Source organism: Macaca mulatta, chromosome X (genome assembly GCF_049350105.2).
Source record: "Macaca mulatta isolate MMU2019108-1 chromosome X, T2T-MMU8v2.0, whole genome shotgun sequence".
Taxonomy (NCBI): Eukaryota; Metazoa; Chordata; class Mammalia; order Primates; family Cercopithecidae; genus Macaca; species Macaca mulatta.
Genome location: NC_133426.1, coordinates 23651323 through 23667751, shown reverse-complemented (window position 1 = coordinate 23667751; position 16429 = coordinate 23651323). Strand labels below are relative to the sequence as shown.

The 16429-nt window shown below is 45.4% G+C and overlaps 1 protein-coding gene across 6 annotated transcripts in view; it reads left to right on the top strand.

The window, feature by feature from the left end:
* APOO (apolipoprotein O) overlaps nucleotides 1–16429 on the top strand; it is a 76011-nt gene that overhangs the window by 35528 nt on the left and 24054 nt on the right. For 4 of the 6 annotated variants that reach the window (XM_015127089.3, NM_001257632.1, XM_077987576.1 and 1 more), the window contains exons 5-6: nucleotides 4547–4642; nucleotides 14973–15064. In XM_015127089.3, the coding sequence (XP_014982575.1) occupies nucleotides 4547–4642; nucleotides 14973–15064 (188 nt within the window). Of the gene's footprint in view, nucleotides 1–4546; nucleotides 4643–14972; nucleotides 15067–16429 lie in introns of all 6 variants that reach the window. The other 2 variants (XM_077987574.1, XM_077987573.1) reach the window with 1 other exon arrangement.

Genomic DNA, 16429 nt, shown 5'->3' with positions numbered 1-16429 from the left:
TTAATGAGTACAAAAATATAGTTAGAATGAATAATACTTAGTATTTGATAGCACAGTAGGGTGACTGCAGTCAACAATACTTTATTGTACATTTTATTTTTTATTATTTTATTATTTTTTATTTCTTTATTTTTTTATTTTATTTTATTTTATTTTTGAGACGGAGTCTCGCTCTGTCGCCCAGGCTGGAGTGCAGTGGCCGGATCTCAGCTCACTGCAAGCTCCGCCTCCCGGGTTCGGGCCATTCTCCTGTCTCAGCCTCCTGAGTAGCTGGGACTACAGGCGCCCGCCACCTCGCCCGGCTAGTTTTTTTTTGTATTTTTTAGTAGAGACGGGGTTTCACCGTGTTAGCCAGGATGGTCTCGATCTCCTGACCTAGTGATCCGCCCGTCTCGGCCTCCCAAAGTGCTGGGATTACAGGCTTGAGCCACCGCGCCCGGCCATTATTTTTTATTTCTATGAGACAGATTCTCACTCTGTTGCCCAGGCTGGAGTGCAGTGGCACTGTCTTGGCTCACTGCAACCTCCGCCTCCCAGGTTCAAGCAATTCTGTCTCAGCCTCCCGAATAGCTAGCACTACAGGCGCACACCACCACGCCCAGCCTATTTTTTGTATTTTTAGTAGAGACGGGTTTCACCATATTGGTCAGGCTGGTATCCAACTCCTGACCTCAGGCGATCCACCCACCTCGGCCTCCCAAAGTGCTGGGATTACAGGTGTGAGCCGCCGTGCCTGGCTTATTGTACATTTTATTTAACTAAAAAAGCTATACTCTTTTAGTTATTGTAAATAAACTAAAAGAGTAGAATTGGGATGCTTGTAACACAAAGAAAAATGATAAATACTTGAGGTAAAGGATACCTCATTTACCCTGATGTGATTATTATGCATTGTATGGCTGAACCAAAATACCTCCTTTACTCCGTAAATATATATACCTACTGTGTACCCACAAAAATTTGAAATATATATATATATATTAATTTAATCCTCATAACAACCTGACAGATACCTTATTATCTTCATTTTTATCTGAGGAAATTAGAGAACTCCTGATATAGTCTTTTATCTGTACGTGTGTGGCTGAGAGGTCTCTTGTTTAAATTTTTCTGAGACAGGAACTTACTCTGTCATCTAGGCTGGAATGCAGTGATATGATCATAGCTCACTGCAGCCTCGACTTCCTGGGCTCAAGCAATCCTCCCAGCTCATCTTCCCGAATAACTAGGATTACAGGCATGTGCCATCACACCCAGCTAATTTTTTCCATTTTTTTGTAGAGACAGGGTCTCACTTTGTTGCCCAGACTCTGTGCAGTCTTAAAACATATCTTCTTTCCCCTTTCTTTGTGATTTACCCACTTTGGCCCAGCTCACCACAGCCATCTGGGTGTCCCTCTGTCAACTGCTCTGTGTACACATCTAGAATTGAGCAACACTGGGCTAGTAGGCAAAAATAAAGGGAAGTAAAAAATTGCCTCAAATGACCCAGACTAGAGGATGGAAAGTAAAAACTAGGCTAAAGGCAAAATAAGTAACAGGCCAGACAGTAATTAATGCAAACATAATACAAGTCCTATAGTCGTATTTAAAATGATCACATTTCCCAAAGAACCCAGGAAAAGGAAAACTGGCATGTATCTGGTATTACTTAGGGGACAGAATTACTGAATTTTCCAGTTTATTACTTCAGTTCTGCATATATTTTCTAAGTCACCATTCTGCCAGACCTTGAAAATTGAGATTGGTTAAGACAGTGGTCACAACCACTGAGATGCATGTAACACATTATTCAGTACTAGTGCAAATACAGAGATAATCACAGACCGTTATTGAAGGTTCAGAGGAAGGAAATTAGTTTAATCGAAATTGAGGAGGTGGGAGCAGTCAGGGAAGGATTTCTGAAGTGAATCTTGAAGGAACAGTGTTAGCCACACCAAAAGGTGGGGATGGGACTGCTGGAAGCAGGCATTGCGCACTGGTCACAGCATGATCAGGCTTAGAGGTGTGAGTTGGTATTGGATGTTTGAGGAACCCTAAGCAGATAGGGAGTGCTGAAGATGAGATTGAGAAGGAGACAAGGGCTTTGTTTAAGTCATGACCTAGCTAAAAATCATTTGTTAATTCATCCAGTATTTATCAACTCCTGGCAGTGTGATTTTTTTTTTTTTTTTTTTTTTTTTTGAGACGGAGTCTTGCTCTGTTGCTCAGGCTGGAGTGCAATGGCATGATCTCGGCTCACTGCAACCTCTGCCTCCCAGGTTCAAGTGATTCTCCTGCCCCAGCCTCCTGGGTAGCTGGGATTACAGGCACACGCCACTACGCCTGGCTAATTTTTGTATTTTCTGTAGAGACGGGGTTTCACCATGTTAGTCAGGCTGGTCTCGAACTCCTGACTTTGTGATCTACCCTCACCAGCCTCCCAAAGTGCTGGGATTACAGGCGTGAGCCACCACGCCTGGCCTGTTGTTGTTTGGAGACAGGGTCTCAGTCACCTAGGCTGTAGTGTAGTGGCATGATCATAGCTCACTGCAGCCTTGACCTCCTGGACTGAAGCAATCCTCCCACCTCAGCCTCCCAAGTAGCTGGGACCACAGACATGCATCACCACCCCTGGCTAATTTTTTTAAAACTTTTTGGAGAGACAGGGTTTTGCCATGTTGCCCAGGCTGTTCTTGAACTCCTGGACTCAAGCAGTCCTCCTACCTTGGCCTCCCAAAGTGCTGGGATTACGGGTGTGAACCACCACACCCGGCCATCATTCTTAATAAATATCTATTGAATGAACATCCGTTATTACCACTGAAGGAAGATAACACAGGAGTATAAGCAATCCATCATTATGGAGCTTACATTCTCCTTGGGGAGACACCAGATACACACCTGAATAATTAAACACAGGGTACTATAGGATTAGGTACCAAGTGATGGTACAGAGAATAAATATGATGGGACTTTAGAGGAGGGAGAGAGGTATGGACTGATGAGCTTAGGAAAGGCTTTTGTGTAGAGGTAGGACTCAAGCTGGCTTTTATGAGGTGGGATTGGCTCAGTGGAAAGGAGAGGAGGCATTATGTGAATGAAGTCAGAAGGCATGTTCAGGCATGATGAATAGGTTCACATGTTGTACTTATTTTTATTGATTCTATCACCATCAGCGGTGGTCAACAGTGGCTATTTCCTGAGTGAACTTACAAGTTTCCTTTATTATCCAAATTTATTCTGTTCTTGAGTTTGAATAATGAGTTCAGATGGCAAAGGATACTTATTTTTCTGAGTCTAAGATATTTGATTTCTTTTTTTTTTCTTTTGAGGAGTCTCACTCTGTCACCCAGGCTGGAGTGCAGTGGCATGATCTTGGCTCACTGCAGCCTCCACCTCTCGGGTTCAAGTAATTCTCCTGCCTCAGCCTCCTGAGTAGCTGGGATTACAGGCATGTGCTACCACGCCCAGCTAATTTTTTTGTATTTTTAGTAGAGATGGGGTTTTACCATGTTGGTCAGGCTGGTCTCGAACTCCTGACCTTGTGATCCTCCCCCCTCGGCCTCCCAAAGTGCTGGGATTACAGGAGTGAGCCACCGCGCCTGGCCTTTTTTTTTTTTTTTTTTTTAAGAGGCTGTGTCTTGCTCTGTGGCTCAGGCTGTCAGGCTGGAGTACAGTGGTGCGGACCTAGCTCACTGCAGCCTTGAACTCCTGGACTCAAGTGATTCTTCTGCCTTACCCTTGAAAAGTGTTGAGCTTATAGGGATGAGCCACCACTCACAGCTTGTTTTTGGTTCCTGAGTTTCAGAGAGCAAGTAGCAAAGCTTCAGATAGCAATAGATCTATCCAAAGATTTATCCAAATCTATTCTGTTTTTGTGTTTACATAACAAGAATTTGAATAGCATAGGATCCCTGTGTTTGTATTCCTCCCTGTGCAAATTGCTGATTCAGATCTGTTGCTTTCAGGAATATGAAAGTAATTTAACATTACTTCATTGTCAGTAAGTTGTTGGACCAAAGGTAGTTGAAAATTGGACACTTGCAGGCAGGCGCAGTGGCTCACACCTGTAATCCCAGCACTTTGGGAAGCTGAGGCGGGTGGGTCACCTGAGGTCAGGAGTTCGAGACCAGCCTAGCCAACATGGTGAAAGCACATCTCTACTAAAAATACAAAAGTTAGCCGGGTGAGGTGGTGGGCGCCTGGAATCCCAGCTACTCGAGGCTGAGGCAGGAGAATCGCTTGAACTTGGGAGGCAGAGGTTGCTGTGAGCTGAGATCATACCATTGCACTCCAGCCTGGGCAACAAGAGCAAAACTGCATCTCAAAAAAAAAAAAAAAGAAAGAAAAGAAAATTGGACACTTGTTATGTGAATAGTAAATCTTGTTTATATGTTATATAAAAAGAATATGTTGAAAAGAAGTACAGTAGCAGAATGCAGAGAATATGTGATTTGAAAAGCCCTTGATATTGTATATACATATTATATACTGTATAAGACTTTTTGTTTTGTTTTTTAATGAGAAATTTATGGAACTGCTTCCTGGTCTAATTCTATTGTAGACAGCTATGATTATCTCCAAAATGCACCTCCTGGATTTTTTCCAAGACTTGGTGTTATTGGTTTTGCTGGACTTATTGGACTCCTTTTGGCTAGAGGTAGGTGCAATTTTGTGGGTTTAACAGTCAGCTCATAAAGCAGAGATAGAATATATGTTTCATTCTTTCCCTTCATTTACCAGGTTTCAGAATAATGAGTTGGTTCCTAAATATGGCTTTCTTAATGTATAATTGATACGGTTATCATATTTGATTTTAAACATAAATAGAAATTGTATAATCTTGGTAAAAAAAAGAAGTTATCCTTTATAGGCACATTTACTTGATCAAATCTCTACTATTCTTCGGTCCAGAAAGAGCAAAATTTTAAAGTCTTTCACACCTGAGAAACTGTTCCTAAACATTTCACTATTAAGATCAGGCTATATTAATCACAGTAAATACAGCAGTGATTTAATAGAGATTTTATTACCTTCTTGATTTGTCATGACTTCAGTCAGTGATGACAAAAACTTTAAAAATGCTTAAAATTAAATGCTAACAAATGCCAACTTAAAAGTATTACTATACTGCTAAATTATAAAATATCTATAGGAAATAAAGGCTGATAAAATACTTTGCTATGATGAGATGAGTTTGTTATGAACTACTTGAAGTTTCACTGGTTGGAAACTTAATGTTTATGATATAAAATTCTGACGTTACCATCGTTCCTAATGAAGAAAGTTTATGAACCCTGTAATCAGACCGCAGTAAAAGAACCATAGAGACTAGTTTGGTCCCTGTATTAGTTTGTTTTGCATTGCTCTAAAGGAATATCTGAGGCTGGGTAATTATAAAGAGGTGCTGGGCATGGCGACTCACGCCTGTAATTCCAGCACTTTGGGAGGCCGAGGCAGGCGGATCACAAGGTCAGGAGATCGAGACCATCCTGGCTAACACGGTGAAGCCCCGTCTCTACTAAAAATACAAAAAAATTAGCCAGGCGTGGTGGCGGGCGCCTGTAGTCCCAGCTACTTGGGATGCTGAGGCAGGAGAATGGCGTGAACCTGGGGGGCGGGGCTTTCAGTGAGCTGAGATCGAGCCACTGCACTCCAGCCTGGGTGACAGTGCGAGACTCCATCTCAAAAAAAAAAAAAAAAAAAGAAAAGCGGTTTATTTGGCTCACAGTTCTGTAAGCTGTACAAGAAGCATGGCATCAGCATCTATTTCTGTTGAGGGCTTCAGAAAGCTTCCAATCGTGGTGGAAGGCAAAGGGGGAGCAGGTGCGTCACATGGTGAGGGAGGGAGCTAGAGAGATGCCAGGCTCTTTTAAACAACCAGCCCTCGTGTGAACTAACAGAGTGAGAAATTACTCATTACCACTGGGAGGGCACCAAGCCATTCATGTGGGATCCACCCCCATGACCCAAACACCTCCCAGCATGGGGATTCACATTTCAACATGAGTTTTGGAGGATAGAATCATTAAAACTGTATCAGTCCTATTCCTCCAATTTAAAAAATCTTCCCTCTACATGCAATAGTTGTTACTTTAGTTTAGTTTAGTTTGAGATAGAATCTTGCTCTGTCGCCCAGGCTGGAGTGCAGTGGCACAATCTCAGCTCACTGCATGCTCCGCCTCCTGGATTCAAATGATTCTCCTGCCTCAACCTCCCAAGTAGCTGGGATTATAGATGTGCACCACCACGCCCAACTAATTTTTGTATTTTTAGTAGAGATGGGGTTTCATCGTGTTGGCCAGGCTGGTCTCCAACTCCTGACCTCAAGTGATTGGCTTGCCTCAATGTCCCAAAGTGCTGGGATTACAGGTGTGAGCTACCACGCCCAGCCTTATTTTATTTTTTTAAGTTGATTTCTTTTTTGAGACAGGGTCTCACTCTGTCACCCAGGCTGGAGTGCAGTGGTGTGATCATAGCTCACTGCAGCCTGGACCTCCTGGGCTCAAGTGATCCTCTCACCTCAGTCTTTCAAGTAGCTGGGATTACAGGCGCCTGCCACCATGCCCAGGTAATTTTTGTATTTTTAGTAGAGACGGGGTTTCACTATGTTGCCCAGGCTGGTCTTGAACTCCTGAACTCAAGCCATCCACCTCCCTTGGTGCCCCCCAAAGTGCTGGGATTATAGGCATGAGCTGCCGTGCCCTGCTAATGGCTGTTATTTTTTAATCTGGAGGGTAGACACTGCCCTGGTGGCGCTACCAGCTCACCTGTGAAAGCAACTCATGTCACAGTCTTCATGCCCTCCTCCCGTCTCATGCAGAATATGTCAGAATTAAATTTCCAGCTTATTTTTTGTAATAAACGTATGAACCAACATTTTCCCCTAAACTTCTTTCACCTCATTTCTTGCAAAGCTGTTCAAAAGAGCATTCGGTCTTATTTAGATAGTGTTTGAGATTGATGAACATCCCAAGGCCAGGGTGTTGGGATTTCAGCTATTGTTAGGGAGATAGGAATGTAGAAGTGAGTGAGAGGAGCTTCCCCCTCCCTCTCCGTGGTTAGAGCGTGGCCCTAGGGAAGTCTTCCAGGTCCAAAGAAAACTTTTTCTGTGCTGTGGGTACGTTCCTACAGTGCCGAGAGTTTGTCCCCGGCACACCCACTAGGGTGACCATCCTAAGGAGGATTGGAGACCGTGCTTTCCTGGCCAGAGCAGCAGCATGAGGATATCTGCTACAGTGGGTCCTAGTTCTCTGATTTTGTTTGTTTCTATCTCTCTTCTTCCTTTTCCTGGGGAGAGCTTGGTAGTATTAAAATAATTTGACACCTTAGTTCTTTTTCACAAATATTTCATGCAGCCACGCACACACACATGTGCACTAGCAGGTCTTTTCCCCTGAGCTCTGGGTATAGAAAGGCCTGAGGTGAGTAGCATCAGAGGGGTTCACCAAGCAGGATGAGTGGGGTGGTAGGGATGTCTGTGGGTAGCCAGAGTGGTTTGCAGGCCCCTCCAGGTGGATGGTCCCTTTTGAGGGCAGCAGCAGGATGGGTGGGTGCAGAAGGTCCCTCCTGATGGGGTTCCTTTTTTTTTTTTTTGAGACAGAGTCTTGCTATGTCATCCAGGCTGGAGTGCAGTGGTATGATCTCAGGCTCACCACAACCCCGCCTCCTGGGTTCAGGTGATTCTCCTGCCTCAGCCTCCCAAGTAGCCGGGACTACAGGCGTGCACCACCATGCCTGGCTAATTTTTGTATTTTTAGTAGACACGAGGTTTCACCATGTTGACCAGGCTGGTCTTTGAACTCCTGACCTCAAGTGATCCTCCCGCCTCAGCCTCCCAAAGTGCTGGGATCATAGTTGCGAGCCACCATGCCCAGCCTGGTGGGGTTTCTTGAGCATATCTGCTAAGGTAGTCTGCTTCAGTTGATGAGGATTGCCATGACTGTGATGGTGACAAGAGGCTCTCAGAGAGGTGAATGGATGTTCATTCAGAGGAGGTGGGCCCAGCCGGACCACTCCAAGATGACACATGGTTGTTGACACTATTGTTGCTTTCTGGTGGCTCTCCCCAGCATTGGCACCAGTGGTTCCCCCAGCCCCTGGCAGTGCTGATAGTGACAACCCATACCACTGGCCTTTTGGGAGATGTGGGCATGGAAGTAGGGGCCGGGGAATATGATTACACCTCCTTCCTGAAGTTCTGGGGTCCCCAGCTCATTGTGTGAACCAGCAGGAGCTGGAGGCCCGAGAGCTGCCACTTCTCGGCTCTCCCTGGAGGAGTGAGAAATGACTGGGTGGCAGGTTGGCTGCTCTTTCCCTGGTCCTCACTTGGGTGAGCTGCTTCAAGTGGGTGGGAGCAGGGGAGAAGCACTATGCAGGGTTATGACAGGCTTTTCTCTTCCAGGAGAATTACACCCTTTCAATTCACGCAACAGGATCAAGAGAGAAACAGTAAATCATTAATAGTCTAGGTTGATAATATTTGTATTCTCTTCAGCAACCCCAGTTCCATCTTTGGGGATTTGTCTGTTTAAAGTTTTAAAGCCAATAAGCAGCACTTACATGATTAGAACTGTTTAAGGATTAACATACACATTCTGGCGGGGCACAGTGGCTCACACCTGTAATCCCAGCACTTCGGAGGGTCAAGGCGGATGAATCACCTGAGGTCAGGAGTTGAAAACCAACCTGACCAACATGGTGAAACCCCACCTCTACTAAAAATATAAACATTAGCCAGGCATGGTGACTGGCGCCTGTAATCCTGGCTACTTGGGAGGCGAAAGCAGGAGAATCACTTGAACCCGGGAGGCAGAGGTTGCAGCAAGCCGAGATCGCACCATTGCACTCCAGCCTGAGCAACAGAGCGAGACCCCATTTCAAAAAAAAATCGGCCAGGTATGGTGGCTAACACCTGTAATCCCAGCACTTTGGGAGGCCGAGGCACGTGGATCACCTGAGGTCAGGAGTTCGAGACCAGACTGACCAACATAGTGAAATCCTATCTCTACTAAAAATACAAAATTAGTTGGGCATGGTGGCGCATGCCTGTTATCCCAGATTCTTGGGAGGCTGAGGCAGGAGAATCACTTGAACCCAGGAGGTAGAGATTGCAGTGAGCCGAGATCGTACCATTGCACTCCAGCCTGGGCAGCAATAGCAAAACTCTATCCAAAAAAAAAAAAAAAATCAATAACACACACATGCTGCTAACATCTATATGGGTCCCATGACAAAAACACTGTGCCTCTCAGTGGAGTCAAGGCCATGTGTGTTCTCTAGTTTCATCCTCTACTGGTTTTTTAAACCTCATTCTCAGGTTTCTCCAAGTTCTGTGTCCTGCTATCTCTTCTGTCCATTCCCCTTGCTCCACAGCTCTATATCCTCCTACAATCTGGCCTGAGACTTCAACACAGTTCTTGTTTTGGGACTGGTCTTCTTCACACTTTCTTGGGTTTAAGCCCTCTTTTCCTGGGTTCCATGTCATCTTCTCCTTGGTTTACTCTGCCATGCTATCGAACTACATGCTTAAGTCACTTTCAAAAAAGCATGTGCAGGTATGCTTCCCAAGCATACCAAGTTGGAGGTAAACTTCCCAAGACCTTCCATGTCTGAAAATCACTTTCTGCCCTCATACCATGTGATAGTTTGGTTGGACGCTGAATTTGTTTGCCATCGAAACTTTCAAAGCCATGTATTCTAGCATCTGGCATTGTAGATGTGAGTCAATAGCCAGTCTGGATATTTGCTGCTTCTGAACAGGTGATACATTTTTTTTTTCTTCCTGGAAGCTTTGAAGATCTTCTGTGAATCTTTAGTGTTCTGGATTTCTGTGGTGTTGTGACTAGATAGAGGTCTTTTCTTTTTTTTTTGAGACAGAGTCTCACTCTGTCGCCCAGGCTGGAGTGCACTGTCACAATCTCCACTCACTGCAACCTCCTCCACCTCTGGGTTCAAGTGATTCTCGTGCTTCAGCCTCCTGATTAGCTGGGATTACAGGCATGCACCACCACGCCTGGCTAATTTTTGTGTTTTTTTTTTTGTTTTTTTTTTTTTGTTTTTTTTTTTTGAGACGGAGTCTCGCTCTGTTGCCCAGGCTGGAGTGCAGTGGCCAGATCTCAGCTCACTGCAAGCTCCACCCCCGGGTTCACGCCATTCTCCTGGCTCAGCCTCCTGAGTAGCTGGGACTACAGGCGCCCGCCACCTCGCCCGGCTAGTTTTTTGTATTTTTTAGTAGAGACGGGGTTTCACCGTGTTAGCCAGGATGGTCTCGATCTCCTGACCTCGTGATCCGCCTGTCTCGGCCTCCCAAAGTGCTGGGATTACAGGCTTGAGCCACCGCGCCCGGCCAATTTTTGTGTTTTTAGTAGACACGGGATTTCACCACGTTGGCCAGGCTGGTCTTGAACTCCTGACCTCCAGTGATCCACCCGCGTCAGCCTCCCAAAGTGCTGGGATTACAGGCATGAGCCACCATGCCCGGCCTTGGATATAGGTGTTTTCATTCTTGCTTAAACAATATGGTGGCTTGCAGCATCCAGCTGAAGGAAAGTATCTTATTTTCCTCCCTCCCTCCCTCCTTCTTTCTATCCTTCCCTTCCCTTTCCTTTTCCCTTCCCCTTCCCGAGAGATGGTCTCACTCTGTCACCCAGGTTGTAGTGCAGTGGCATGATCAAGGATCACTGCAGTCTTGACCTCCCCAGGCTCAAGCAGTCCTCCCATGTCAGCCTCCTGAGTAGCTGTGACTATAGGTGTGCACCACCACGCCTAATTTTTGTATTTTTTGTGGAGACCAGGTGTCACCATGTTGCCCAGGCTGGTCTCAAACTCCTGAGCTCAAGTAGTCTTCCTTCCTCAGCCTCCCAAAGTGCTAGGATTACAGGCATGAGCCACTACACCCAGCCTATCTTGTGTATCTTTGAAAATTTACTCTCATTCTTTTTCCTTCCTCAACTCATTAATTAGCAATTGGGTTATTTAAAAGGACCCTATGCGTCTCTTATATTTTCTTGATTACTTTTGTTCCTTTTGAATTTTTTTTTGCTTTGGTCATTTCCAAGAGCTCCTTCCTATTCTTTTTTTGTTCTTTTTTTCATAGAATTCTTTTTTATTTTAATGTAGTGGCTTTTAAAATTTATTTGATGATACTTAGTAATAGGTTTATTTTTGTTTTGAAATTCTGTTTCCTGTGGGGTCTTTTTTTTTTTTTTTCTTTGGGCTTGTCTTGGTCTTTCTCCTTTATGCTTCAGGCTTTCCACAAATGACTGGTGATTCTGGGTTATCCAGTCATGTTTCAAAGTGAGGCAGCTGAAATGCTAATAAGAACTCTCACCTGTAATCCCAGCACTTTGGGAGGCTGAGGCGGGAGTATCATCTGAGGTCAGGAGTTCAAGACCAGCCTGGCCAATGTGGCAAAACCCCATCTCTACTAAAAATACAAAAAATAGCCAGGTGTGGTGGAGGGTGTCTGTAATCCCAGCTACTCAGGAGGCTGAGGCTGGAGAATCGCTTGAATCCAGGAGGTGGAGGTTGCAGTAAGCTGAGATGGCGCCACTGCACTCCAGCCTGGGCAACAGAGTGAGACTTCATCTCAAAAAAAAAAAAAAAAAAAAAAAGAACTCCCTGTCCATACATGGGACCCACTGACAGGCAGGTTCTACCTCAGGGGAGCTGGACAGGAAGTGACCATATACGAGGGTGCCAGTGTGAGGAGGGCTTTACTCTCAGGCACTGACATACTCACCCCTTCCAGCTCTCTTGGTTCTCAGCAGGAAATCCGTGGTGTTTCTTTAGTGATACCCTGCCCCTACTGTTTTAACTCTTTTTTTTTTTTTTTGAGACAGGATCTTGCTTTGCCACCCAGTGTGTTAAGCCATTCTTGCATTGCTATAACCTAACACTGGGTAATTTATAAAGAAAAGAGGTTTATTTGGCTCACAGTTCTGCAGGCTGTACAGGAAGCCTGGCACCAGCATCTCCTCGGCTTCTGGTGAGGCCTTGCGCTGCTTACAATCATGGTGGAAGGCAAAGGGGGAGCTGGTATCTCACATGGCAAGAGTGCAACCAAGAGAAAGAGGTGGGGGAGGTGTCACACATTTTTAAACAACCAGATCTCAAGAGAACTCACTGTTGCACATGGACAGCACCAAGGGAATGGCATTAAACCATCTGTGAGAAATCCACCTTCATGATCCAGTCAGGTCCCACCAGGCCCCACCTCCAACATTGGGGATTACAGTTTAATATGAGATTCAGAGGGAACAACATCCAAATTATTACCCAGTCTAGAGTGCAGTGGCATAGACACTGCTCACAGCAGCCTTGAACTCCTGGTCTCAAGCAATCCTCCTGCCTCAATCTCCTGAGAAACTAGGACCACAGGCCCATGCCACCACACCTGATAATTTTTTAATTTTTGTAGAGATGTGGTCTCCCTAAGTTGCCCAGGCTCGTCTCAAACTCTTAGGCTCAGGCAGTCCTCCCACCTCAGCCTCCCAAAGTGCTGGGATTGCAGGTGTGAGCCACTGCATCTGGCTCACTTTTTTTTTTTTTTTTTTTTTTTAAGAAATAGAGATAGGGGGCTAGGCATACTGGCTCACGCCTGTAATCCCAGCACTTTGGGAGGCTGAGGCAGGTGGATTGCTTGAGCTCAGGAGTTCAAGACCAGCCTGGGCAATGTGAGGAAACCCCGTATCTACAAAAACTACAAAAAAAAAAAAATTAACCAGGCATGATGGCTTGCACCTCTAGTCCCACCTACTTGAGGGACTGAGGCAGGAAGATAGTTTGAACCTGGGAGGTCGAGGCTGCAGTGAGCCATGATTGTGTCACTTCATTCCAGCCTGGGAGACCAAGTGAGACCCTCTCTCAACAGAAAAGAAATGGAGACGGAGTCTCGCTATGTTACTCCAGCTGGTCTCAATTCCTGGCCTCAAGCAATCCTTATGCCTTGACCTCCCAAAGTGCTAGGATTACAGATGTGAGCCACCGTGTCCAGTAACCCTGCCCCTTTTTAACATTTTGACCTGGTGTGACTTCCTGGCCAGGGGTAGTTTTGTACTGGGATGGCATAGGGGAAGCAAGGGCCGTGCTGGTCCCTGCATCGGACTTGCATTTGTCCTGTCCCCCTGTCTTGCCCCCTGGTTGCCATCTCCACTCCCCACAGTACCTGCCGTCTCTGGATCTGGCATCTCCCTGGGGCTGCCTGGGACAGATCCGCTCCCTCTGAGGCCGCACTCCTCCTCAAGATTTCAAGATTTCAAGGCAGTGTGTCCTCTTATTTCCATTCACTCTCCATTTTCTGAAAATTGATTGACACTTCCTGTCTGCCAGTGGCCCCTCCACACATTTTCTCTTCATAGTGGATTTATTAATGTTTTTTCCTTTTTTTTTTTTTTTTGAGATGGAGTCTTGCTCTGCCACCCAGGCTGAAGTGCAGTGGCCCATGGTCTCTGCTCACTGCAAGCTCCGCCTCCTGGGTTCACGCCATTCTCCTGCCTCAGCCTCCCAAGTAGCTGGGACTACAGGTGCCCACCACCACGCCCAGCTAATTTTTTTTGTATTTTTTTTAGTAGAGACAGGGTTTCACCATGTTAGCCAGGATGGTCTTGATCTCCTGACCTTGTGATCTACCCACCTCGGCCTCCCAAAGTGCTGGGATTACAGGTGTGAGCCACCACGCCTGGCTTATTAATGTTTTTTCTTACTGTTTTTTTAACAGGGTTGCAGAAAGGGGAGAAGAGGAACGCTTGTGTTTAATATTTAAATAGGAAGCCAGACTGCTGTAAAAGAACATAAACCCTAGAAACCAAAATACTCATTTGTTTGTTTTTAAAACGATCTTTTTTTCTGCTCTCTTAGGGAAAAAAAGGTGTTCTCTTGAAAATACTTGGTGCTGAGTGAAAGAAGCCAGTCACAAAGGACCATATATTTACTGCATGATTCCATTTATATGAAATATCCAGAGGGCCGGGCGCAGTGGCTTACACCTGTAATCTCAGCACTTTGGGAGGCTGTGGCGGGTGGATCACCTGAGGTCAGGAGTTCGAGACCAGCCTGGCCAACATGGCGAAACCCCATCTCTACTAAAAATACAAAATTAGCAGGGCGTGGTGGTGTGTGCCTGTAGCCCCAGCTACTCGAGAGGCTGAGGTAGGAGAATTGCCTGAACCCAAGAGGCAGAGGTTGCAGTGAGCCAAGATTGCACCATTGCACTACAGCCTGGGTGACAAGAGCAAAACTCTCAAAAAAAAAAAAAAAAAAAAAGAAAGAAAGAAAGAAATATCCAGAGTAGGCAAACATAAAGAGATAGAAAGTAGATCAGTGGTTGCCTAGGGCTGGACAGTACAGGGGAGTTGAGGAGTGACTGCTAATGGGTTTCTTTTGGTGATTTATGAAAAAGCTGTAAAATTAATTGTAATGATGGTTACAAACCTCTGTCAATATACTAAAAGCCATTGAACTGTACTTTAAATGGATGAATGTGAATTTTATCTCAATAAAGCTGTGCAAAAGCGTTTTGGTGCACACGACTTTATTTGGCACATTCTTTCAGTTTAGGACCAAAGAAATCTTATTCATTGGTGGGGTTATTTTGGTTTTGTTGTTTGGGTTTCTTAAGAGACACGGTCTTGCTCTGTCACCCAGGCTGGAGTGCAGAGTGTGATCATAGCTCATTGTAACTTCGAACTCCTGGGCTCAAGGAATCCTCCCACCTCAGCCTCCCAAGTAGTTAGGACTATAGGCACACACTACCACGCCTGGCTAATTTTTTTATTTTAACTTTTGTAGATACAGGATCTGACTATGTTGCCCAGGCTGGTGTCACACTCCTGGCCTCAAGTGATCCTCCTGCCTTGGCCTCCCAAAGCTTTTGGATTACAGGCGTGAGCCACTGTGCCTGGCCTCGTTCCGTGTTAAATGGATAAGGTAAATTGTGATGGTGAGGATAAAGAATCATCTGATGGCGTGTACAACCTTTTATTTATTAGGTTCAAAAATAAAGAAGCTAGTGTATCCGCCTGGTTTCATGGGATTAGCTGCCTCCCTCTATTATCCACAACAAGCCATCGTGTTTGCCCAGGTAAGAGAAACTCTGTAATCCCTGATGTCCCTCATTCTTGTTTGTGTGTGTATGAATCTGACGCTTAATTTTATTTTATTTTGCAGTTCTTATAACACCAGACTAAAATTTGTTTGTACATATAGGTGAATACAGCAAATTTAAATTATTTTCTCCACTATATGTCTCAGTTCTGGTCCTTCTTCCAGTAATGCCAGTGTTCACAGAATTTGAACACGAATTTGCATGATTGTTTGAATATTCATCAGCAAAAATTTAAGATAAATTTTTTGTATACTTACATGAAAGTCTACAGACTCAAATTCCAAAGCTGGTAATTATGGGTCACTCAGTTTATGCGTGTCCAGTCACAACCTGCTCTTGTTGGTATTGTAGACACAGACTGCTCGGACCTCCTCTACTCCCTGGTGCTGGTGCCCTTGCTTTCCTTGCTGAGGACTTTGGGGACTGTAATCCCCTCTGCTGGGAGTGCCCTTTTCGGGGCTTTCAATTGACTGCTCCTTTCTTACCCTTGAAGCCTCAGTCTTATGGTACCCTGGCAGGCAGGTCGATCACAGTGGCAGGCAACATGGATAAAGTTGTACCACCGATTCTCAAAGTGCATTACCAGACCAGAAGCAGCAGCATCACCTGAGAACTTGTTAGAAATGCAAACTGTCAGGCCCCACCCCAGACTGGCTGAATCAGAAGCTCTGGGAATAAGGGCCAGCAGTCTGTGTTTTAGCAAGCCCTCCGGTGGTTTGTTATTAATGCCTATGTTGTTTGAGAACCACTGATGGAGACCAGTAGGTAGTCTGAAAAGGGTGATACCTGGAGTTAGTGGAACGCTAGAGATGGTGTCCCTCAGAAACTGGTAAGAGCAAGGCAGGCTCTAGGTTTTGAGGTCCTGGGCAGATTGTGGACACAGGGACTTTAGTTGCTCGAACTACCACATCACACGGAAACTCAGTTCCAGGAGCAGACAGCAGTGCAGTCACCCGAATTGGACTCTGAGCCAGACTGACCTGAGACTGCGCTCCCTTGGTTGTTCATGACAGAATTGAGTCCAGATGCCTAAAGTGGGCTACGGTTGTATGTGGGAGTCCAGTGGCCCCAGCTCAGGGAGCTTGATGGCTTTGGTGACAAATACCAATACTTTCCAGCATTTGCTCAACATTGTTTGTAACAGTCCTGGAGGCAGATAGTTAATGCTTCTGTCCCTGCTCCAGCCCCAGGTCAGGAACAGTGAGTAACATCTTCCAGCCCTAGATATAAAAATAATGAAACATTATTTCAGCCTGTTATGGTTTAAGCAGTAAATGGCTGGAGTGGAGAGGGTGAACTTGGTTGCTGGTTGAGAAGCCTATGTGGCTGTCTCCAGAGTAG